Source organism: Corvus brachyrhynchos, unplaced genomic scaffold (assembly GCF_000691975.1).
Source record: "Corvus brachyrhynchos isolate BGI_N302 unplaced genomic scaffold, ASM69197v1 scaffold23, whole genome shotgun sequence".
Lineage (NCBI taxonomy): Eukaryota > Metazoa > Chordata > Aves > Passeriformes > Corvidae > Corvus > Corvus brachyrhynchos.
This window is the reverse complement of record NW_008238983.1, coordinates 805855-830900: the sequence shown is the minus strand read 5'-3', so window position 1 is coordinate 830900 and position 25046 is coordinate 805855. Positions and strand designations below refer to the sequence as shown.

The window sequence follows — 25046 nt, the reverse complement described above, 5'->3', positions numbered from 1 at the left end:
CTTTACCTCTTTCTTTCTCACTCTATTTTTTTCCTTTTTTACTTTGTCTAACCACTGCTCTCTGTATGATGTGTGTGTATCACAGTGTCAGTGTGTGTCAAAGTCAAGAGCAGCTGTTACAGAAAATAATTGCAGATACTATCAGACAAATCAGTGAGCTTTGGCAGTTAAGTCGCTGGGAAAGTTATTGGAAGCAACTTGTCATTTAGGTTCAAAGTCTGTTCTTAGCTGTGGGCAAAGAGTTTCCATTTAAATTAGAGCAACTTAAGAAGAAATATAGCACTCTGCCCCCAATGAGTTAATTATACATCTCTGGGCATAAGCGTCTTCAATATAAAAGCCAAAGATACAGCTTCATAATGCCAACATTGCACAAGTAGCTTTTTTCAGACAAAAATTCAATGTAGTACATTTTTAATAGGCATTTGAGCTGGATTCAGCTTTAGTGTTACTAAGCTGCACTGGCTTCTGACAGTTCTTAATATTTGCCCTTTGGCCTCAAGACATTTTTCGTACACAATTCTGATATGGCCAGCAGAGACCATGAGAACGTCCAGAAAGGGACATCTGTTGCTAAAGTTGCATGTTTGTAGCAAAGCAAAATGCCCATCCTCCATATGAGAAAACAGATAGGAAAATTAGTAACTTTTATCCACATGAAGGTATGGCAGAAGCTGAAGGCTTTTGCCCCAGGAAGGCCTGTGGACACAGTGACTCACGAACTCACGTACACATGCCCACCCTGGCAGTGGACTGAGAGGTGGTGTCCAAAGCACGTTGAGACTGACTAACCAGATTTCCCTCTCTCTGCTGCAGGCACGTACCAGTTCAGAGCTCCTGAGTCTACACCACTCGACTCCCCCGTTGGCAGGATAAAAGCTAACGATGCCGACGTGGATGAAAACGCAGAGATCGAATACAGCATCACTGAGGGGGATGGATATGACATGTTTGGAATTACCACAGACAAGGACACACAGGAAGGAATTATAACTGTGAAAAAGGTACACATCTTAACACGCTTAATCCCAGCCTCTGAAACACCGGTCAAACCTTTATCTAGCACATACTTGTTTTTCATTTTTAGTGCAACATGTCATTTTTGTTAATTTGAACTCTATCTGTTGGGAATCTCTACATTACCTATGTAAAGTTTCTTTTATACAAGCAATTGGTGTCCGTCCTCTTACACCTCCTGTACTAAACCAATGCACATACTTTGGAGGACCTGAGAGAGTAAATTACCTAAGGAGTGTGATGCAACTGAGAAAAAAATTCTACAGCCTGAACATACCCACAGAAAAACTCAAGGAAGCACCACCATCCAACTGTGATTTTCTCCCTATGATGCTTAAAGGATTTGCTCGCTTAGTAGAAAATACTGTGTTAAGACCACAGAAGCAATGAGTATCACATGGCCTATTTTGCATTATCAGAGGATGTTGAATAGTGCAGCTATAATATATTAAAGTATATAGACAAATTTCTTTTGACTCACATTTTGTAAAAATTTAATAAATCTATCAGCATGCTTTAGAAAAAAAAATCACAGTGCCTTGCGAGATCACAGTGGACATCATCTACTAGGTTGCACATTGGTTGTCAGAAAAGGTTTGAGAAATATTGTTTACAGTGGGTTATCAGGCAAACTTGATAAGGTTACAGATATCATCCTTCATCAGTTCAAGTTCAGTCATCACTAGATAGACATTGTGTAGATTTTCCGAGCATGCACTTGCTTGTTGATATCAGTACGACACCTGTCATTGCTTGTTTTTTAGGAGATGCCTTCCAGGGGCTGATTATGATATCAGTCTAACTCCGTTTGTATTTCTGTCTGTTGCTGACAGAAGCTGTGAATCTTCTAAAATGGAATGGAAAAGCAGGGTGACTACTCTGTCCCCACATTTCTCCCAAGTAGTGACAAAGAGTCTCTAAATACTGTTTCTTCATAGTTTTAACAGAGTGTGCTGTAGTCATAGCCTATCATAAAATCATGTTTGGCTTTGGCTGTAGGTGGTCTTGGATATCCAGACACTAGATGTCACAGTGTTTCATTTCAGTGATGGAATGCCAGTATCTAAACAAGCAATACCTAGAAAATCTTCCCTCCTTTAGTGTGTGGTGCTTATGGGCACAAAACAGATAAGAAATCATCAAAATGCCAAAAATGACAGAACAACAGACATGAAGAGTTAAGGCTATATGAGAAAACTACTTGGTGTTTAGGAGTTCCTGGCATAGAATTCCTTGAAAAAGTAGTTTCTTCTTAATGTATTAGCTGGGCACACTTTCTCCTTTCTTTTAGCATTTTAATTCCAGTTCAGGCTCCTGTTACCTAGTAGAGGCCTCTCCACGACTTCCCACCATTCATCCTGCTCATCTGGCTGAGAATCACAGCAATCCCCACAGACTTCTCAAACTCTGGTTTTTTTTCTTCCCAGGCACTGGATTTCGAAAACAAAAACTTGTATATTCTCAAAGTGGAAGCTACCAATACTCATGTGGACCCTCGATTCCTGTACTTGGGGCCATTCAAGGACTCAGCTACTGTCAGAATTCAGGTGGAGGATGTAGATGAGCCCCCCATGTTCAGCAGACCAGCATACATAATGGAAGTGAAAGAAGATGTTCCATTAAACAGTGTAATAGGAACAGTAACTGCTCAGGATCCAGATGCTGCCAAGAACCCTGTCAAGTAAGCATATACTAGTTCAGCTTGTCTGTAAATTTTTTACAGCTTTAATTTTGCTTTTATCATGTCAGCACACACAAAAAAATCCTCACTTGTAACAATGTGAATTGTAGGGCATGCTTGAATATGGAGTATTTTACATAGTAAATGATCTCTCATGCTTGGGCATGTTTAGGTATGTGTGAATGTTTTTGCATGGCTTTTGCAGTTTGAATTATATCCTAATCTCTTCAATAACTAATGTATGGGGTTATTTCTACCATGAAAAATTTACTGCAAAAAGAGCACTAAGAAAATCTTAGTATTTTCCTTCCACTTTTAACATTTTCCAGTGCAGCACAGTGCATCCTCTTGGCTATATGACAGGGTGGTGATTCAGCAGCCTTTTCTTCTTCCATCTGTCCAGACCTGCTTAACAGAGGCCACATTTATCTTCTCTAAATTGCAAGTAGAAATGCCTCAAAATCAGCTCATGTGCACACGCAGGCTCTGATCTCACCTATATCAGTGCAAGGCTTGTAAGATAAGAGTCAGTCTCATGAGCTTCATAAATTAAACTTGCCATGAATCAATAAACTGTTCTTAGAGGAAGTGGAGGAAATGTTAAGGTTGGAGTAGCTATACCTAAGACTTCTTTTTTTGTAAATTGTGTATTGTTTCAGTGCATGCTTAATGTGCTTAAGTCATACTGGATAGAGTGCTAAAGAACTTCTAAATAGTTGTGTGCTTTAATTAAAGTTCATTGCTACTGACAAGGCAGCAAGAGGAGGAATTGAAAAGTGCAGCAATATTAAATCCAGGTCAATTTTCAGCAGGTTTCTGAGTTGGGCACCTTGGAAATTCAACAGTAGCCTTTGATCATAATAGAACAGTGCAGGTTTAATAAAAATCTAGTCCATCAATACTTTACACTTCTGCAAACTACTGTCTTTCATCAAGATATCTTACAATGATGAGTAAGTTTTAAGCTCTTAGCTCATCTTGTGAAAGTGGTAAATATTATAATTTTAATTTCCTAGATAAAGATGCTAATTCTAAAATGTTTCTGGCAGAAACTCCCTCTATCTTCAGTTTGCATAGCATGCCCTACACATGAATTCTAGTTCAAGACTATACCTTCTACCGGTAATCAAGGTTTTTTTAAATTTGTATTGTGACACGCAACAATGACATGCCATTCTGGGCCAGCAGAGCTCAGTCACTTAAAGAACAGCATAATGTTTTGCCAACTTTGGTGAAGCCCCGGGACAGAATGTACATCTTTTGTAGCACATTTTCATGGACATGCTAGCATGAAGGTGAAAAATTAGTTGGGGTGACACGCTGGCCCCTTGCAGTCTTCACTGGAACCTGCTTTTTTGTATCTAATGGTGCTGGAGAGTAAGGGGAGTGCTTCCCTCCTTCCCTGTGGTGATAACTACAACCATTTGCATTTCACATCAGCACCAGCTCCTAATTATAAGTGATTTACAGTGGATAGGGACTATGCTGTTCATTGTTGAGTACTGCCTGCCGGCTCTTTGCTATTAATTGAATGTGTGTGCTGAAACTTACCTAACTTTCAAAGGGCAGTTCTTAAATACAGTATAAGTACTTTGCATATTTAAGTACTGGATAGTTACTGGGCAAAAATTAGTAGAAGTGTCAAAACTGATGCAGTGCAGCGGAAAGCTTGTCTACTTTTTACCTTAATAGCATGCCACAGCCAAATGCAAGGAGAAGAAAAATAAAAATGAGAAAGAGGTTAGAGTAATAGAAATAAACATAGCAAGAAAAAACATGAAAATCAGTAAGAGAGAAAGGAAATCAGCAGAGAGCAGTAACCTGAGAGATGTTAACTTGCAATAAATGTAATTTTATGGTGCTAATATCTTGGGCATCTGCTAGAATTTAGGGGCATGGGTTGAGTCTGCATCTTTTTGACAGGGTAATTTTTTTTTTTCTATCATGCAATAGAGATGCGAAATCTGATTTTCACTCTGAGCTTCGGGGAAGATGCAATTAGACTGTATATATATGACTTGTCACTTGCTTGTCAATTTTTCTTGACAGTTAAAAATAAAATCTTTAGACACTTGATATTACATTGAAAACCTTCCATTTTCTCCTCTACTCGAGTGAAGATTTCTCTTCTTAAACAAACTGAGCCCTAACTCTGTTAGATGAAAGCCCCTTTGATCTTCCATTAAAGGAAACCTTCACAATATCATTATGAAAATGCATTATGAAAAATTCACACACATTCCTTCCTGACCCACAAATCTTCCTGACTTGTGGTTACATTAGACAGCAAGCTGCTGAACATCACAAGACAATGAAGCGATAGCAAAATGAAGCGGATATCTGCCCTGGCTGTAAGACTGCATAACCATTTGTGACCTGTGTACTGGTAGAGCTAAATTGCCTCAGCCTAAGTCTTATAAGTAAGTTTTGCTCTGACATGACATTGAGAAAACACAAAAAAGCACCAGTACATGTTTTGCTATATTTGAATGTGTCCATGTGTAGTAACATTAGCACACTCCCGAGTAGCACTCTACTGTCCAGCTGTGTTATAAAACAAAAGTTTTGCGTTCTACTTGTGTTTGATCTACACAGAAATAATATGAACCACTGGATACTGATGAAAAAATAATGCTGAAACTGGCACTGCTGTATTGTACATCAGATCTTTTAAAATTGTTAGCTGAGTTTTTTTGCTATAGTAACTCCTCAGAGGCATAATGAAGTTCATCAGTCACTGGAACTGTCTTCCTGCTGTGATTTGATTTACTAAAGTACCCCAGATGAAAATGATCTGCAAACAAATGTAAGGCTAAATTTTGTTTGTGTATTTTACTGACAACATATTTGCATGTGTTAGATTCTTTTACCCTTCCCTTCTTCCTGTTATGTACAAGGAGAGACTGGAGTCTGCATAGATACTTTTTAACTTCCTAGCTTGTCAATTCTTCAAAGCTTGAAAGAGATGAAGTCCTGAAATCTGACAAATACACACCAGTAATTTCATTAAATAAATGTAAAAATTAGTTTGATGTTGTCTACTTAATTCCTACTAGGTTGTGATCCAGAAGTCAGAATCACCACCAGTTCAACATAATTAAAAATCCTTGATCAAAAGAGACTGGATTATGCAAACTGAGAAACAGAAGTGACAGTCTACCTTATTAAAATCATCCTTCTAGACCAGATTTAATGTTATAATTGGAATATACTTTACATGCACTGGCCTTGTATGTATTTTCCTTGGCATATGAAGAAATAAAATTAACATTCCATTAAGAAACTGTCTCTGCTGCTTTTATTTTTATGAGTTTGAGTTTCTGCTGTACAAATGACTGAATATACATACGGCTTTACAAATACTTTAAAATTTGTAATATCTTGAAGAAAAACTCTTCAATGTTACAACCCTGGTAATCTTAGAAAAAGTCCAGAACTTTTTTTTTTTTTTCCTTCCAGATACTGTACCAGAGATTGAATTTGGGAAATCTTACAAAGATAGTGATTGCAATACACCAAGGCATTAAAATGTGCTAAGACAGTGAGATATTTTAAGTCCATTCAAAATATGAAGCTGGAGTGAAAGTAAAATTGAAGAAAAAACCCCCAATGAACAGACAACTCATGCCTAAAGCTAGTTGCTTATTTAAATGTCTTGCTGAATAAGAGTCTGAAACATAGTATTACAGTTAGCAGGAACAGCTAATCTATGGAAAATCCTGATATTTCATTTCAAATAAGAATACAGAATCTAGATTTAACTGCAAAATGGAAATGCCAAAGTATTACAGCTGAAAGATATGGAAATGAGATACAGAATATCTGAAAATAATTGAATTCAGAAGATACCAACATAATATCATATAAAAGCCTGAATGAATGAAAGTTAAAATGAAATGTTTACCATACCAAATACTTACTTTGTCAATATATAAAAGAGTCAGACCAGTTTGTATAAACTTGTTCCCATTAAACATTTCAGCCAAGTCAACAGATTCACACCTGGTATTTAGATTTGGACAAAACAAGACTTTTCAAGCTGATGGTAATGTCACACTGCTGCATAAAGGAGCTAAGTTAGGGACACCACAGCTGACTTCTGCAGCCAAAATTGCAGTACTGTCAGTGAAGTGACAGCAATGAATGAAAACTAAATCTGGACTCCTGAAGACCTAGCAAGCTATGCCTATGCAAGTCCTACCAAAAAATGTTAGCTTTTTGTGCTAGTACCTTTGAATGTCATTTGGGTGCTTCTCTAGGAATTTAACATGGAAGAAGGAAAACAGTTTAGTACAAATAATTAATACTTGCCATTGTTTTGTTTTGAAAGGTAGGCTACACTTAAAATTCTTACTTTGGAATAAGACCTAATAAGTCTAATTTGCTGTAGGCATTATATCCCACTTTTTTATTTGCAAAGAAGGAAAAAAAAATCAGAAGATAATTAGCAAGTTAGTTTTAAAGCTTGTCAGAATCACAGTTCAGCTGGTTTCTTCTATTCCCTTCTTCTTTCATGCAAGATCTTTCTCAGAATTTAAGAGACACTGCACAAGCACTAGGAAGTCTGTGCAGAATAAAGGACATGTCTTGCAGCTGCTTCTAGGGCAGAGCAGGGGAGAGAAATTTTTCTTCAGCCTCTGAGTTCCCCTGAATTCTGTAGTGGCAGTAAACTCTGCCAGTCATTCTCCTGGCCCAGTTTTCATCTGACTGCTTACCAGCTCAGCCATTATCTTTACCCTTGTTTGGACACAAGGCACAGCAGTAGCTGCCTTGTCTCCATTGACGTGGCCTGCAAGGAGAGCAAGGGAGCACACTGGGCTTCCTATGTCCTGGATTGTACATGAGTTGGGCTTGAAACAAGAGCAGAATAATGCAATTGCATTCTTGCTTTGGCAACATCAGAGACATATTTCTGTCAAAAGTTCCATAATTTATGCAAGAATTTTCCCTTCAGGAGAGACGAAACCAAGTCACAGCATTTGGATCAAGGTGGTAGCACCCTCTCCCGGGAACTGGAGAGTTCTACTTTTAAACTTGGATTTAGTTCAGGGGAAAAAGCAAAAGATCAGATTGAAAATTTGAATCTGTATTTAAACTCTGAGCTCATCCAGAGCTTGTTAGCATTCATTTTCACATACAGATACCATCAAGCAGGGCTGAGAATGTTCGTTTTAATGAGTTACAACAAACCTTTGTGTGATATGTACCATGGAATAATGAATCTCTGTTCCGTGCTGACTTGGTTTGGGCGGGCAGCCTTTTTAAACGCTGGGAAGTGAAAGGTACAAATGCACCCCAGCTGTCAAATTTTATATCAGAAATTATTTGGAACAGTTGAGATATCAAACCATAAAAAGAAGGCTTTATAAAGGAAAAGCCAACTCAGCCTTAAAATAAACTTCGTATCTTTCAGGACACAGATTTCACATTTTTCACTAAAAACAAAGCTTTGATGATTCTCAGAGGTATGTAAATTCTGCAGCAATTCATTTATTCAGTGACAATACTCCACCTTCTAAATCAAACCTCCAATGTGTCATTATCCAGTAGCTCAGAACTAGCTCTTTGTGCGAATACATAAAGACTCTGAAGCCTGTGCTGAAAACAAAAGGAAACCCCATTTACTCGCTGTTTGATGTCTAGTCTTAGAAAATGGTTTTAGAACATAGACGTTGAAAGGAAAGCATGCCTCTAACCCCTGTCTCTGTGTTTGCAGGTACTCTGTAGATCGTCACACTGATATGGACAGAGTATTCAACATCAATTCAGGAAATGGTTCGATATTCACTTCAAAACCCCTTGACCGGGAAACGCTGCTGTGGCACAACATTACAGTAATAGCAGCAGAGATCAGTAAGTTAAACCTAAATACGACTCCTGTCCCTGATGTAATGAATTTAGCCTTCTAGCTGAGTGTGTGGAAAGCACAGCTGGACACATGTCAGGTTTATGGATAGCCCACTCAATACTAATGAAGAAGCAGTAACTCTGCAAGAGGTCATCTGCAGTTTTGTGTTTATTAGGGACACAGTTCATGAAGAGGTGACTTAGCAGGGAGAAAATGTGACAGTTCTGTGTTCTCTGATCAGTTATAGCCACTTCAAATTTCGAACATGGTTGCTGAGTTTTGAAACTGACATGCAGCAAAACAGATGGTTTAAAGCCAAACTGCATTCCTTGGCTGAATTCAATCTCATTCAGACTGGATGTTGTCAAATAAGGCTAAGGTGGCTGGGCTGAGCTAGGTGCCCAGATCTTAATCAGTTTTATGCATCTCCATTTTTTACTTTGTGTGCATCCTTTGAGATTACAAGGTGTAGTTACAAATCAGTCTGTCACTTAGTTTAGGATTGTTCCAGAGTAGTAATCTTGTGATAATCCTAGACCTGTTGATTTTAGAAGTCGAAATGCCAGGGATCTAAGATAAGGGCATGTATTCGAGATGGCCTTAATAAACAATCCACTTTGTTTTAATACATTATCTGTAAGTACATCACATGCTCAAATAGCAGGGAATGCAATTCTATTTGCTTTTGCAGAGTCGCCGTACCTATGTTTATGATGGAATGGTAGATAAGTTTTAAAATAAACACCAGTTCTGTTGAGTGTCACAATGTCTCTCTGCACCTCAGAGGCTAAAAAACTTTTGATTTTTCTGAGACAACGTAAGCTCTACTTTTCTTTAGTTGTATTTGAGAAGAGTGTAAAGAACTCAACTTTCTTTATTGTGTAAGTCTTCTTTAAAACTGAAAACCAGCGTAAAACAATGCTACTGAGGCAAGTAAATGGGGTTGTATGGTGGAGTAGTGGGTATGAGCCTATAGGAATGACAGGACATTAATAGTTTTCTCCCTCCCATGAAAGTTTGCACCTTTTAATGCTAGGTACAGGATTTCAGCACGCCAAACACTGAATGTTAGTCGCATGGTTGTGTTTCTATGAAGTTCTTGAAGGAGGGTTCTAGGGTCAAAAATTGTACACTATAGGCAGCTCCTGGGTAGAGCAGAAGGGAAAAATAAATGCCTAAAAATGAAAGAATAGCAAGAACATTTAGCATTGGGAATAGCAAGAACACTTGCATTGACCCCAGCTGGGCTGAAATAACTTGCAGTACAGAAGACTGTATTCTTTCTGAAATCCAGCTTAGCATCTATAGGAAGTTCTCATTTGGTTTCTCCCATAAGCACAGACCTTCTACTGCACCAAACCCTCTCAGCTTAACCTCTTGTGTCTGACACAGGCTTCTGTCTTAATTACCATTTCTCTTTAGTCAGAATCCTTTCAGGCTGCTTCCCAGGGTGTGCTTTACTAAGCCTAGACAAAATTTGTCCTAACTAGGGTAGATGTCTTCCAAAGGCAATTTTTTTGGTTGAAGTGTAGTTACTGTTCTGATCCAGGACACTTCACTAATTTTAGTCTCAAGGGACTAGACTGGAAAATACCACTGCTTATTGTTCCTGGCTAAACCCAGAAATTTCTAGCAAGGCTACTTAAAGTCCCATTGCACTAAATTCCATAGAATCACTTACTACTCTCAGTGACATTATCTCACCAAGCTCCAAGTATATTTCACTGAAGTAATCTAAAAGAAATACCCAGTCAGGTTATAGGCAGGATATGCCTTCAAATGTGTTCCCTTTGATATAGAAAAAAAAAAATTATAAAGGCATAAAGAGAAACACCTTCCAGTGATGACTGCTCTTGATTTCGTTTTATAGTTAAAAAAAAAAAAAAAGATACAGAAGTTGTTTTGCCTTTGTCTAGAATTGTCAGTAAGTTTAGATTGCTCCATTTCTAAACGTTCTCCTTTTTCATCAGTATGAGCTGCAATTGCTCAGCAGCCCAGAGAATCAGTCATGCTGTGACTGCTGCAAATAAATAGTTGGTGAAACACAGGGTCAGTACATCTGCCACAGTCAGACAGCAAACTGGCATTAAAACTGGGGACACAGGTCTAGTGAGTCACAGCTGCAGAATTACAGGTGATTTACCAGAGACAATTCCCAGAGTGTTTTTAAATATTTGTTACTTAACACTTAGGGGCAAGTCAAACACTGGCAGGACTTTGAGGCTGTATTCTGAAAAAAAAACCCACTTTAACATTTTGGTTGCTGGCTCAGCAGAAAACATACCCCTATAGAGAGAAATAGATTTAAGCAGTTTGTTGAGTCAATGGAGATGGACCCCAGCATTAATTAAAGGATAATGCAAACAAATGAACCTACATAAATTAATTTGCACAAATAACTTGAAAGATGATGACACAATATATCAAAAAGAAAAGACTTGAAGATGTATATTAATTTCCATTAAACCAGAGAAGAGGCACACATTCGAAGAGCCTAGAGTTTATATGAAGCCTCTGTTTATTACAGTATGATTTTAAATTGTGAGAACCTTAAGCACCTAGAAGTAAAATGAAAATATATAGGTTTAGGTTTAAAAAGCGGGAAAGAAAACAATTCTCCTTCTTGGGAGGAGAAGAAACATGTTTGTGAATATATTTGAATGTATTTGTTAGAAAAGTATGCCCTACAAAATAGCCTTGCCAATAGTCCTGTGACTTCAAATGAGTGCCTTTGATTTCTACCTGTTATAAAAATTCAACTCTTTTATTGATGTGTTTTAGCACAGAATTCAGCCTAGTCTGTATTATACATAAACTGTTATTTTATACATTGAATGAATTTAGCCCAATGGCTCGTATTAGAGGTTTATGCCTAATGGAATCATATTAACTTCAGTGGGACTGTGGAGCCTTAAAGCACAATATTTTGTCCAAATGACTGAGCTCTGTAATACAAATAAGCAGTGCCAATTTTGGAGAAAGCATTTTCACATTTATAAAAGGATGATAAACACATTAATAGGACTTTTATTAAAGTCAACAAGCTACTATAATGAATAAATAGAAGCTACTATAATGAATAAATATAATAATAAAACCAACCAGCTACTATAATGAATGCTTGCAGAGGAATATAGAGTCTTAGATCCGCTATATTTTATTGCACTATTTTTTCACTTGAATGATAGGTTAAAATGTATTAATAAACTATATTAACATGGGTAGGAAATCAACATAGGAAAATTCAGTGTGAGCCCTCATATAAGAGAGGTGAAGGTGTTTGTTTTAAATGAAACTTATTTCAATCACACTCTTCCACTCAGATTTCACTCTCTGACATTCCCATACCCACATACTCCTAGGTGGATATTGTGTGATACGGAGCACAAAGGAGACAGATCAATGGCGATATCTCTTGGGTTTCTTTTGATTAGTGATGAAAAATTTGTTTGGGACCAGATCTTGTACCGATCTTTTAGGAGTCAGTGGTTGTTACGGTGTGACTTTTTGACTCAGAATCTTGCCTATTTCACCATGCCTGGCTCTAGGCAGGGTTGCTGCCACTGCTTTTCTTCCTTATTCTGTGCATCTTTTTGACTAAGGTCTGTCTCCTCCCAACAGGAAAAGAATGGTCTATACAGTATGGTGCATTTCCAGATGTTTTCATTTTTATCCAGAACAATGACAGTATTTTCATTAGTATTCTATGCTCAGGAATATCCTTGTCAAGTTCAACCTCTTGGCACTATGCAGTCCTTACAGGGAAAAAAATATTGTTTACATAGGGGGATTTGCAGGTTTTATATAGTGCTTATGTTTCTCAGCTGATACACTTTGGTATTTACCCTAGAACACCAGGCAAAACAATTCACAACAGGTTAGAAAGTATCTGTGATCACAGCTGCAATTACTATTTCTATAACATAATGATAATCATGGTATCTTAAGGAACTGTGCCACAAGATTTGTACAGCACCGAGTATTACATTTAACAAATGGAGAAGAAAAAACCCACTCAATCTCATCCTCATGACTCTTCAGTCTTCCTGTTTGAGAGTTAAGGAAGGGAATATGTTCTAGATACTTCACTGCCACTAAACAGTATCAGTCAGGCTAATAAATAGATCTAATTTAGTTCCAGTATTATATTTACATATATCACACATACATTCATAATCACACTTGGAATGGTCAAAGGAATTTGTAAATCCTGGACTCCTAATCTATCTTAACTCTATAGTTTATGCAGAATTAATGATACTACATTCATCCCATAACACATTCACCAGAAATAAACAGAATGTAAGTGAAGTGCTCTGAGTGAGAAGAATTAAGGCAATGAGCCTCCAAGTCTGTCCTTTTCTTCCATTGCACTGAGTCAGTAACTGGGCTAAATAAAATCTCCATTCTGGTTTTGTCATTTCAGACAACCCAAAACAAAGCAGCCGTGTCCCAGTGTTCATTAAGGTTTTGGATGTAAATGACAACGCTCCAGAGTTTGCCATGTTTTATGAGACCTTCGTCTGTGAAAACGCAAAGGCAGAACAGGTGTGTTGTCTGCTTGTACTAAGAAAATACTCCAAATGAAATGAATTTTGCTACTACTCTTGCATTACCTCATCAAGAGGTGCACTTTGCATTGCATCAAACTTAATTGCAAAATTTAACAGTGGCTGCACAGTATCTATTTCACTTAGTATTCTTCCAGCTAACATGATGGTCTGTTTTTGAATGTTATTTTCTGTACTGCACCTTGTTACCCCTGATTTATTTTCATTATTTCATCCTCTGCTTTATTCAGGTACCTCCACTGTCTCCTTCAGAAACAATTTCAGGTCTATAAGTGTTACAGGTCCTGTCTGTGATACAACTATTTTCCTGCTAGATAACTCTCAGTCTACCACTCCTGTTGTGAAGTAGTTCAAAGCAGCAGATAATTTGGAGGATTCAGCCAAACTATTTCTGTGACATGAGATTTGGGTAGACAAATATAAAGTCATCCTGGACTGTCTCACCTTTCATCTCCATTGCTTGTCACATGCAAAGGTTTCCTGCCGATCTGGAGTGGCATTAACACAAGCCTTCTGTTGAAATCAACACGATTTTCCTGCCAGCTTTCAAATTCCTTATGTTACTCACCAATGGTATAGCATGGTGATAGTAGGGTGATCCTAAACAGCATCAGCAGCATGCGGATCACTTTTCTTTAGCTCATTATAGCAACATCATCTGCCTGGAAGCAGAAGGAAAAAAAAATACAAAAGATTGCTTTTACAAGATTTTTTTAGAGTACATAAATAAACATAAAATTCACTGACTTAGGAGATAATTTTGTTCTTATTGTTTCAGCTGATACAAACATTAAGTGCTGTTGATAAAGATGACTCTTACAATGGACATCAGTTTTCATTCTCCATAGCTCCCGAGGCAGCCAGCAGCTCAAACTTTACACTACAGGACAACAGAGGTGAATTTCTAGGAAGACTTTTCTTTATTATCTTATCCTTGTTTTCAGTCTTCAGATGAAGTCTTAATGCATGCTTTATGTTTCCAGACAACACAGCAGGGATTTTCACCCGAAAAACCAGATATAACCGGCATGAAACAAGTACCTACTTCTTGCCAGTGGTGATATCAGACAATGATTACCCCATCCAGAGCAGCACTGAAACGGTGACTATTCGAGTGTGTGCTTGTGACCATCGAGGGAAGATGCTGTCCTGTAATGCAGAAGCCTTGATTCATCCTACTGGTCTTAGCACTGGGGCTCTTATTGCCATTCTTCTCTGCATCATTATATTACTTGGTAAGTAGTTCAGGGACTTTTTGTTCCTTTTGTGGTTATTTTGCATTGCTATAATGATTATTCCCAGACTAGGACAATGGCAAAGTAAAGACGTCGTTGTTTCATCCTGTACATATTTTATTGTATTTCCTCTGAGGGCTGCTACAGATGGGGTGTGTAGGGCACAACCTACCTAACCTTAGTTATCTAAAAGTTAGCGATATATGAGGAAGAGGAGACAGCTGGGCTCCACCCTCTGGTCAATGGAAAGAAACACCTGTAGAGAGACATTCATCCCATCTCTTATTGGTATCTAAGGAGGACCAGACACATTACTCATAACCCTCTGCAGGTGTCCATCCCTTTCTGTTGACCACAGAAGGAGGGCAGATAACTTAGTTTTGAAGAATTAACTTCTCATTTCTAAACTGAGGAGAAACAAGTCTCAGTGCTTCTGTTCTGTTGGAAAAGGATGCTGAATGATACTAAAGGACTCTCTCAAACGCTGCAGGGTCCTCCATTTCACCCACCTGTGATTAGAAAGAGGTTGGATCCTGAGTGTGGAGGATGTGCAGAGCTCTGGCTACAGCACTTACAGGTGGTCAACATTTTTTTTTAATATATATGAAAATAAGGACACTTTGCACCATCTCTCACATTCCTCTCAGGTTCCACCCCTCTTGTACTGCAAACAGAGATAGTTGGTCACTCGGCCATTAGCTGTACCTGTTCATCTGGGGACAACTGTACAATACAACGTAGGCTGTTCTCTGGGAGTTGTTATTAGGATGCTTGGAGGAAAGAAGGGAGTCGGACCAATTTTACAGCAGTAGGGTCAGGCAGGGAAGAAGATGTTTCCTTCATGATTCTACTTCTTTTTACCATACTCCTATCTTCCTTGGACATGCTTATCACCACTGCAGAGTCATCCTGATCTTTACTTTTAACAAAATTTCCCTATCCAGTAATGAGTCAAAGATGATGTTGTGGTTCTCAGACTTTTAACAGTATAGTCATGACTTCCTCAAATGAGCACTATCCCATTTTCAGAAAAGATTCCCACAATAACAATCTGATCTTTAATTCACCATTAAATTCATTTTTCAAAACATGGTATCATTGCCCCTAAGGGCTGAGCTCACTTTGTATTAAGTTCCTTACCAGAAAAAGTAATGTAATGCTGCAGGTAGTCTTGCACTCGTTAGTAAAACTGTGCTCATTAATACCAATCTGACATTAAACGATTTCCTGTTTTATGTCAATCGAAAATAATTGATTCTGTGTGCTAAGCAGCACTTTATGTCAATTACTGCTCATGCCACCATGCACCATAAGCAGATTTTCAATTAACTCAACTATATAATTTTCTATTTTCAGGTTGGTTGCAGGGTTTGAATGTGCAACCACTACTGAGTGAAAAACAATACTCTGGGCAGACCTGAACCACAACTCAAAGTTTAGCAGCAACAAAAATTGCCTGTAAATTGCTAGGTTTATATGCAGTTTGAGTAAGTTTAGCATCTTATCAGGAGGCTTCAGATATGCTGAACACAGACATGCAAATAAAGGTGATGAACTTCAACATGTAGCTTATGGTGGGGTCTTTTTCCTGCAAGTTCAGCACAAAACAGTAAAATCCACATATCAGACGTGATGTAATTATCAAAGTCTCATCCTTGCATGTTCTGTGTAACACTGTTTTTGGAATGAGATACTTCAGCAACTCTTTGCTGTAAAATCTGTCATTCCTGTGCTTTATCAGACCATTCTGCCACTCACTGTTCCAGAAGCCCATTCCAAACTGACACTGGGTTTTTCAAGTTCTCCAAAATGTTCTCCAGCTACCTCTCTTCTTTCATACACACCTTTCACCAGTCCTTCCACACAGCACCACAGCTTTTTGATCTTGAGGAAGACAGTTGTCTCTTACTGCATTTTTGCACAGCAGCACGAAGAAGCATCGCTCAGATTAGGACCCTTCTGTGACACCATAAGTAAATCCTCATCATTAGGCTGAGATTCTAATGCCATCTGAACCACCTCTCCTAATCCTTCAACTTCACTATTTCCTTTCAGCTCATATTGACAGATGTTCTTCCTTATTTGCAGTATTCCTGTGGTAAGACACAGCATTTTCCTACTTTATCCTGTCTTCTTGGTGACCTTCCATAGTCAACCTACAAGGTACCTGGGCACAGCTACAGACAGTATTTTGCTCTAAGCAATCCCGCAGGGGAACTCATTATTTAAAAAAACAACCAACCAAATCAACAAAAAACCCCAAAAAAACTGAACCAAAACGAACAAACAAACAAAAAAACCCAACCACCCCCCTGACCAAAAGAAAAAGCCCACCAGAATTTGTCTGTCAAAGGAAGTTAAGAATGATCAGGTTCAATGGAATAAAGTTTTGTGTTGGGGACACCCTTAGTCCTTGCCATTGGCCTTAAAAGGTTACAACGGAGGAAGGGACTGAAAAAAAATTCTTTAACAGTTACTGTGCTTTGACTCACACGCCATTTTAGAAACAAAGCTGACATGAAAGATCATTTTGATCCACCTTATCATCTCACATCAATGAGTTTAGGCATTTCTGCTTTGCTTTGCTATGAAAAAACCGTAAAGACAGCAAGATGTGTCTTTCCTTGGAGTTTGCACGGCAGAGCTGAAATGCTGGGCATTGCAGACTTCAGACTACCAAAGCAATAATGACAGCAGAAATACATCCCTGTTCCTTGTTGCTGTTCATTTGTCAATATTCAGCCATTTACATCTTAATGTAGTATTCAGCTAAGAAATCTGAAATTAGCTTCTGTAGGAAAGTGTTGTCCATATCCCTTTCCTCCCTCTGTGTCCACTTTTCCATCAGTAATGAGAATCATTATTGAGTAAAAATATTAAAATTCGGATTGGAGTCATGGAAAGAGCTCCTCCCCTCCAAATAAATGAAAAATATGTGTATGAACATGCACACTTTAAAACAAAGGACATAAAATATGTTTTAGAAATCTGCCTTTGTCAGAATAAAAAATAACTTTATCATAACTCATCAGCCCATGATTTAATTTGTGTACTTTTTAAGGTGATGTACATTGTAAAAGCATTCCAGGGAAGTTAATAAAACTCAGACTTTGTGCTAACTGAAAATCCACTCCATATTCCAAGCTTTTTTCCCAGAAGAGGATAGATTTAGTTATCTTGAAATTCAGCTTTGCTAAGCTCAGTAGATACCATCCTTGTCCATGGCAGAAGTTGCATATTGTCCAAGGGGTTCAACCTAAATAACATCTGGTGTTATTTATTGTGGGGAAGGTGGTTCTTCCTTCCTAACTCTCATTAAACTAGTTCTGCTCTCAAGGTGACAGAATTACTGCATGGCTCTGGGTAACAAAGTGCCTACTGGCAAAAAGACATTCTGCTTGGCTTCCTGCAGGCTTGACATCCCCTTTCTTCTGTGCATCCATGCCATTTCATCTCCCAAGGAACTCACAGGCACAGCAAGCGCAGCCTGAAAATCTGACATGCACATCTTCAGTTTTGCAAAACATCCTCTGAAACTTCAAATTCAAGCAGAGGCGCAGCATTTCTTCTGGGCTTTAGTGGAGCTGGGGATTAACCTGCTTTCCCTTTCTCTTTCGCTGTTGTTTTTGTTTGTAGTTACCGTGGTGCTGTTTGCAGCACTGAGACGGCAGCGGAAAAAAGAGCCTTTGATAATTTCCAAAGAAGACATCAGAGACAACATTGTCAGTTACAACGATGAAGGTGGTGGAGAGGAAGACACGCAGGCGTTTGATATTGGCACGCTGAGGAATCCCGAAGCCATAGATGACAATAAATTACGCAGAGACATTGTGCCGGAAACACTTTTTATGCCACGGCGGACTGCAACAGCGCGGGATAACACGGATGTCAGAGATTTCATTAACCAGCGGCTAAAGGAAAATGATACAGATCCAACAGCACCCCCATATGACTCATTAGCAACCTACGCGTACGAAGGTAATGGTTCTGTGGCCGAGTCCCTCAGCTCCTTGGAGTCGGTGACTACGGACGGAGATCAGGACTACGATTACCTCAGTGACTGGGGACCTCGGTTTAAAAAGCTGGCAGATATGTATGGCTCCATGGACAGTGACAAAGACTCTTAATATGTTGTCTTTTTTTTTCTTTCTCTTTTTTTTTTTCTCTTCCTCATTCCCAGAAACAGCACTGGGATATGTGAAGTGGCTATTTCTTTCTGTTTCTCCACAGCTGTGTGAAAGGGTTCTCTATTCTATCCATTTGAATTGTCTAATGACTGCAGTCTGTGTGGGTTAGCCATCAGAAAACTTTTTCTAGTATCATTTTATGAGCTTCCAAGAGGCAAAATCCTTATTTTTTTGAGTGCATCCAGTTTACCAAGCCAATCTTACAGGCACAGCAGTAGTGGAGAGAAAAAAAAGATCAGATGGGGAGCAATATTTTTACTTGTTCTGCTTATATTGTAAATTGGAGTATATTACTGTTTAAGCTCACTTGCTTTTTACTTGTATTCAGACTATTCAGCTCAGACGACTGCTCTGTCGACTGTGTATTGCACATCCCAATGTAATGAGGTACCCTAGTTTACCCTATGTATTATAGTCAAAAGTAGTGGTGATGGAATGAAGGTTTATAATACGAGTAGAGTAAGCTGAGAAAAGAACATCAAACACACATTTTACTCATGAGGAGGGTAGAGACGCTTAATGGTCATTTAAACCTGAGTGTTTCTCTAGAACTCACCATTGCCCCATTGCGCTGAATCATACTAACACACACATATATATAGTTCATTGACTGCTGTGTATATATTCGTTGGACCTAGCATCGCTGGAGAGCTGTGTGTGTGTGCACGTGTGTGTGGTCAGTAGCCCCAATACCTAATTCTTAGATGGTTTCCCAGTTCTAACACAGGCTTGCTTTGCGATACAGGGAACGTCATCAAATGCAGCTCCAGATTAGGTCATGACTTGGAGGAAGGAACAGATCATAACTGTGCTTTTGTTTGCACTTCCTCAGTCAGCCCCCACCTGCACATCAGTGATGGCCACTGTCCTGGGGAGCTTGGCGTCAGGGTGTTCATATCCAGCTACTCCTGCCTGTTCTCATGTGCAGGTGGGGAGGAGTGGCCTAAAGGTGACTGCCACCCTCTGGGGCAAAAGGAGCAACTGCTGAGGAGGAAAGTGGTTTTTTTTGTCCTGACCTTCCCTGCCTGGATGTCCAGGGTGGATTCCTAACTGACTCTCTGCCCAGTTTTGCTATCTATAAAATGGGGAAATAATGCCTACCTCATCAGGATGTTGCAAGAACTATGTAAGTCATTTGGAAAATGCTTTAGAAATGGAAAACACTGGCAGTCTGCCAGAGGAAGTAACTTTCCATGCTTTCGGGTAGTTTTTTCCTTTTTTTTTCTTCCAGACTCAAGTCCTGAATGAACAAATAAGTGAGAATTAATGGTCATTCCAGCAGCTTGAAAAGTAGGGTTTATAATTATCACTCATTTTTTAAAATAAACTACTCAGCCAGGGTTGTTAAAGATTTCACCAAATGTTAAAATTTTAACCACAAGTTTCTCTGTGTGTGTTTATCTGCTTTGCCAAGCTAAGTAATTTTTGTCCATGCATGGAGTGGGGGAAAATGCCATAATCTTGGGCCAAAACAGTTTTCTTTATAGCTTGCACACCACTCAGTATTTCAGTTGGTTCGTCAAACGTAGTGGCTGCTCTTCAAATCCAGCCATCTAGGAGAGGCTATCTGGAGGAAACCCTAAGGGACTGCCATGGGGCATATCCAGTTCCAGGAGTTAAATGCCACCCTGTGTCCCAAAGTAGGGAACCAGCCCATGGGACTGTGCCAAGGAGAGAAGGATTTTTTTTTTTTGTAAATACCTCACGTGTAACTATTCTCATTTATTTCATGAAACAGTATTTAGTAGCAGCATTACAGGAATGGATCTATTTTCCTCCTCCCCCAAATTTTAAGTAAATCATTTTGAAAATTAAACAGCTCCAATTTACTCCAGAAATAAAGAGAGATGAGAAAAAAGTTAATGAACAGAAAACTAAGAGGAATTAAAAATTAGTCCCTGGAATTCATTACTCCTAGTGAGTTAAAGAGAGCTGTAAGAGTCCCAGATATTAGACTTTTACAACCACAATGACAGAATTTTAGGTTTTGTGGACCAGCTCAGAGGGAAGAGGATGAGCCAGCCATGCTGTGGCCCTGGCTGGGCAGGAAAGGACTCATTCACAGGGAGGAGCACTGCACGCCTGTAGGTGTAGGGCACAGAAGCTACTGGCTTGCAGATGCCCAGCATTATAGATTGGATGCTTCCAGAGCAGAGGAGCCCAGGGTTTCCAAGGGTCCAGAGCCCTCGGCATCCCTGTTGGAGGCCTCTCAGAGTGTTAAAGTCGAACGGAGTGTGGTTCCCAACTCCATCACTTAGTGGGGGGCTGAGCTGTTGCACCCATCATAATGGCAATGGCATGGTTAGAGCTTTATTATGTCCTCGTGAGGGCCCCTAAGTAATTTAAGATGATAAAAGCCTAGCTCTTCATGGCTTCCTTGAAATCAGAACTTCTAGGAAGCAATCTGTCCAAAGCTGGCTCTGGCAGACAGGAGAGACCATCTGGATTTCAGATATGTGGAGGAGCAGCAGATGCTCAGCACCACCTGCCACAGGTCCCTCACTTCAGGCTGCTCCCCTCACACAGTCAGTGGGGCCAGCATATCCCTCCAGGGGCTCTCCCAGTGACTTCCTAACACAGGCCTCTCTCACCCTGCACTCTGGGGTTGCCTCCAGCAAATAGCCTCAAGCTCAGAATCCAGCTGGATGCTCGATGTGAGCCAGTGAGCTGTCCCTTCCCCTCCTTAAGCCCGTAGGAAACAGGTGGCAGTGAAGCCACGCAGGTATTTGGCCCTGCGAGCCACCCCCAGCTCACTGGGAAGAGGGAATGAGTGGCACTTGGCTGAAGACAGCCCTGGTGCCCTGAAGGGGCTGGGCCCCCTGCAAGTCAGCCTGCATTAGTCACTTCTTGGGGTGGAGTAACGAGACAGGAGGATCACTGAACTCCTTGTAACTATTTTCCTATGTTTGTACAGTGATTTTGTCTGATTTAGTGATTGTTAGTAGCAGTCCAGACACAAGTTTTGGGTTGGCTTGGGTTTTTTTCCTTTTAATTCAAAGATGGTTTTATGTTGTCCATTGAGTCACACAGTAAATAATAGAGAGTGGCTACTCGTGCCTGTTATGTAAATACATTATATATATAAAATTATGTTATGTCACCACAAATATGGTGCCTGAATAGCAAATGCATTCTTCTAAGAAAATTTGAGGCAACCTTGCATCCAAATTATCATTTATGCATTTTAAGGTCTGTTTTTTCCTGCAAATTAAACAGATTTAGCACCTCTCACACAGCAAGGAGAGTTCAATTCTTTCTGTTCTTCTTGCTTGGCAGTACCACAAAGTGCAATTTATAAAATCATTACTGCATATTAAATATTGAAAGTGCCATATTGCAGTGAATACAAACCTTTGCAGTAGTATTTCTTTGCACTTTGTTGCATGGTGGCGTGCTAGATGATAGAAATGAGTATTTAACAATGCTTTCACACAGTGCTACAATTGTCATTTGTAGATAAACAAGTGTTGGACTATGGGCTATGAAGTGGCTTTCAAGGCTGTTTTAAGCCTGCTCTTCTTACAACCACGCCTTTTTCAGAAGAAGAAATATTATTAGGCAGTTTAGCTAAGCCAGGTAGAGAGATAAAAATGCAGTTGGGTTTTAATTTGGGAAGGCATCTGGCCTAACAACAGGAAACGTATTAAAAGATGCCAAGGAATTCTGTGGAGTCAACATGAAACAGGGACCTGGGAGTCCATGCCAGCCATGCTGCTGCAGAACAGTAACATTTCTACACTTGAAATGGAATAAGGTTTCTACAGTAACTATTTCATCTCAACTCCCAACAGAAGTCACTTTAGCCCAGAAAACTGGTGGGGAGTTGTTTTTGCTTTGTGTTTGTTGGGGGTTTTTTACCCCAGGTGAACTACTTCAGGTTAAACCCAGTTCCATCCCACAGCAGCACCAGTATGGGGAGATGTGGCAGCCCATGCCTCCAGTGCAGCTGTGCCAGGACACCTCCATGTAGACAGGTGCTTGGAAGAGAGCTGAGGCAAAGACTTGCAGAGAGCTCTGCACAAGGCTCTGCCAGCAGTATCACGGGACTGAGATGTGTTCCCAAACCTGACATAGATGGAGTTGTGTCTAACCATGAGAAAACCAAATTGTCTGTATTTTTCAGTTATTTCTGTTAATAAAGGGCTGGAAAAGATACATAGTAGAAGAACATGTCACCTGTACCAATATTTTCTAAATTTTTCCTAAGAAACAGATATATTTTTCTGGCCTTACTTCATTCTATGGATGGGTGTTTTGTCACTGTTAAATGTGAATGGAAGAGGCAACCTTGAAATAACCCACTTTAGGAAGTAGCAGTCTACATTACAAGTTACAACTTTTCCATTTCCCTGTTATGAAAACAAAACAAAAAATAATCCCGCAAGACCAAAAAACTGAACATCTGCAGTACCATAAAAACCAGAACAGTCATGAAAAAGTATAGCAGAGAGAAATGGCTCTAGAAATGTGTGTCTACATATGTACAGTATGACTAAAAGGAAGGGAAATAATGAACACTGGAAGCTGGCCATGTTTCAAAACCAGAGTTATCTAGTTGAGCAGAACCAACAGTGGACTTCTAACACGTTCAGATTTCCTGGCACACCAGAGGGAGATCTACATGGATAGGGAGAAAGGCGTCTTTTTTGACCAAGCAGCTTGAATCCAGGCAATTTCCATGTAGATCTTTCAGAAGGAAAGCAAGTAAATTTCTGCAGCATAATTGTCTTGGTGGTTTTCTGCAGAGAGAATTCCTCACAGTGGTTCTGAGCAGGTAACTCTCTGCAAGCACCCCTGTCTGTTAGAAAGGTCTCTCCATGTTTCCTTTGGCTATGAGTAGTATTGAAGTGGTTCAGAAGACCACTGTCCCAAATGGATGCTGCCATCCCCCTGCCTATTTGCATTTCAATTAACTCTGCAGTCTGAGCTTCCTCATCAAATGAGAGCTGACAAAGTAACAGTCATTGTGCTACTTCCAGTGAGTATGAGCTATGTCATGAGCTGTGAAGGGCAGGATTTTTCCAACCCATCTACACCTGTGAAACAGCAGCCTCGTCCAGTAAATGTCAAAGCCGCAATATTTTTTGCTTTCAATTCAGTCTTTAGAAAGAGTTCTTTTCTCAGAGATCATTTCCATTCTTAAAGAGAAACAAAAGCATATTTAATGTCTACAGACTCATGCATTGCTCCAGGAAGAGAGAAAAACACAGAACACCAACACAATCCTTTAATACCAGTCTCTGCCCTCAGCAGTTTTATTTAAGCCAGCTGAAACAATCTCGATCCTGCCCATCATTTTGCAATATTACACTGTTGAGCCCAGACCTGTGTTTGTCATACACTAAACAGTTTCCTGAACAGTTCATAAAATTCAATGGTAGGTATCCAAAAGCTGTGGCTGGGGTTACAGGAAGTACAAGTGTCAGAGAACTGAGCATTTTAAGAAGAAGAGAGGTGAATTGCGTGGGGGGTGAGGGGAGGTAATCAGTCATAGGCAAGGCAGGCCTGTGGCACTCAAAAGCCACAAAACTGTCATCTTGTGTTTAGAGTTACTGTATTTCAAAGGAGTTTTTACAGAACCTGCCCTTATCTTTTTTTTCTTCATGCATCTTTTGCTTTCTTTAAAAATAAATTTGAAAAAAAAAGAAAAAAAAAATAAAAAAGGAGCTGCTATGTTTAAATTTCTCCTACCACAAAGTCGATTCGACAAATAAGGCATAAGTTCAGCATATAGAGAAATCCTTTCCATTCCCATGGGCTTTTGACTTTTCCTATGAGACTGCACTATTTATGTAAATATACTTGGAGACACTTTCTATAAGCTTTTAGTTTTCTATGATCTATTACTTTAGTGTTTATTAAAGATACAAACTTATAGAATTATTAAGCATTCAGGTGAAGACAACAAAGAAAGAACACTGCAAACACAAAATTGTTCTGGATTTTGACACAAAAAACTCTTCAGAATCACTGTACTGTTTTAATTCTGTGATTACTTTCATTGCTCTGAAAAATTAAAAGAAAGGCCTTATAATAAATGCTATGTGCATCTTAACTGTGTTACTGAGCGAAATCGATCTGGCAAACTCCTATTGTGATTTGTGATTTTTTAAACCCTTTAAAATAAATGCTTTTGGTATTGATTTTTTTTTTAATTAAAAATACTCCCAAGCATAAATTGAAAATGATGCCTCCACCTGGGAAGATTTACTTGCTGGCATACTCCAGCCACACAGTCTCTCATGATGTCATCCCCTGGTTGTGCCAAAGGAGCCTCAGCATTGGATGGATCTGGTCATTGCTCAGCAGAGAGGGACATTTGTGGGTGACAATTTTGTCACCCAAGAGGCTTACACCTAGAACTTCCCTGTGTTGCAAAGGGACCCATGCTGGAATGATTATCTCTTCTGCAGCGTGGATGGGCAATTCGTTTTTGTCAGATGGAAAGTGTGCACTCTCTCCCTTCTATTTCCTGTTCACTGTACTGGCTTCTTTTTGGGGGGTTGG

At 39.4% G+C, this 25046-nt stretch overlaps 1 protein-coding gene across 3 annotated transcripts in view; it reads left to right on the top strand.

Annotated features, from left to right (window-relative positions):
- Nucleotides 1-24682, top strand: part of LOC103618744 (cadherin-6) — a 104005-nt gene extending 79323 nt beyond the window's left edge. For all 3 annotated transcript variants that reach the window (XM_017738731.1, XM_017738732.1, XM_008637178.2), the window contains exons 6-12: nt 817-1004; nt 2445-2698; nt 8415-8551; nt 12973-13094; nt 13896-14013; nt 14101-14352; nt 17989-24682. In XM_017738731.1, coding sequence (XP_017594220.1) covers nt 817-1004; nt 2445-2698; nt 8415-8551; nt 12973-13094; nt 13896-14013; nt 14101-14352; nt 17989-18479 — 1562 coding nt within the window. In that variant the 3' untranslated portion in view covers nt 18480-24682. The remainder of the gene's footprint in view (nt 1-816; nt 1005-2444; nt 2699-8414; nt 8552-12972; nt 13095-13895; nt 14014-14100; nt 14353-17988) is intronic.
- Nucleotides 24683-25046: the final 364 nt, after the last annotated feature.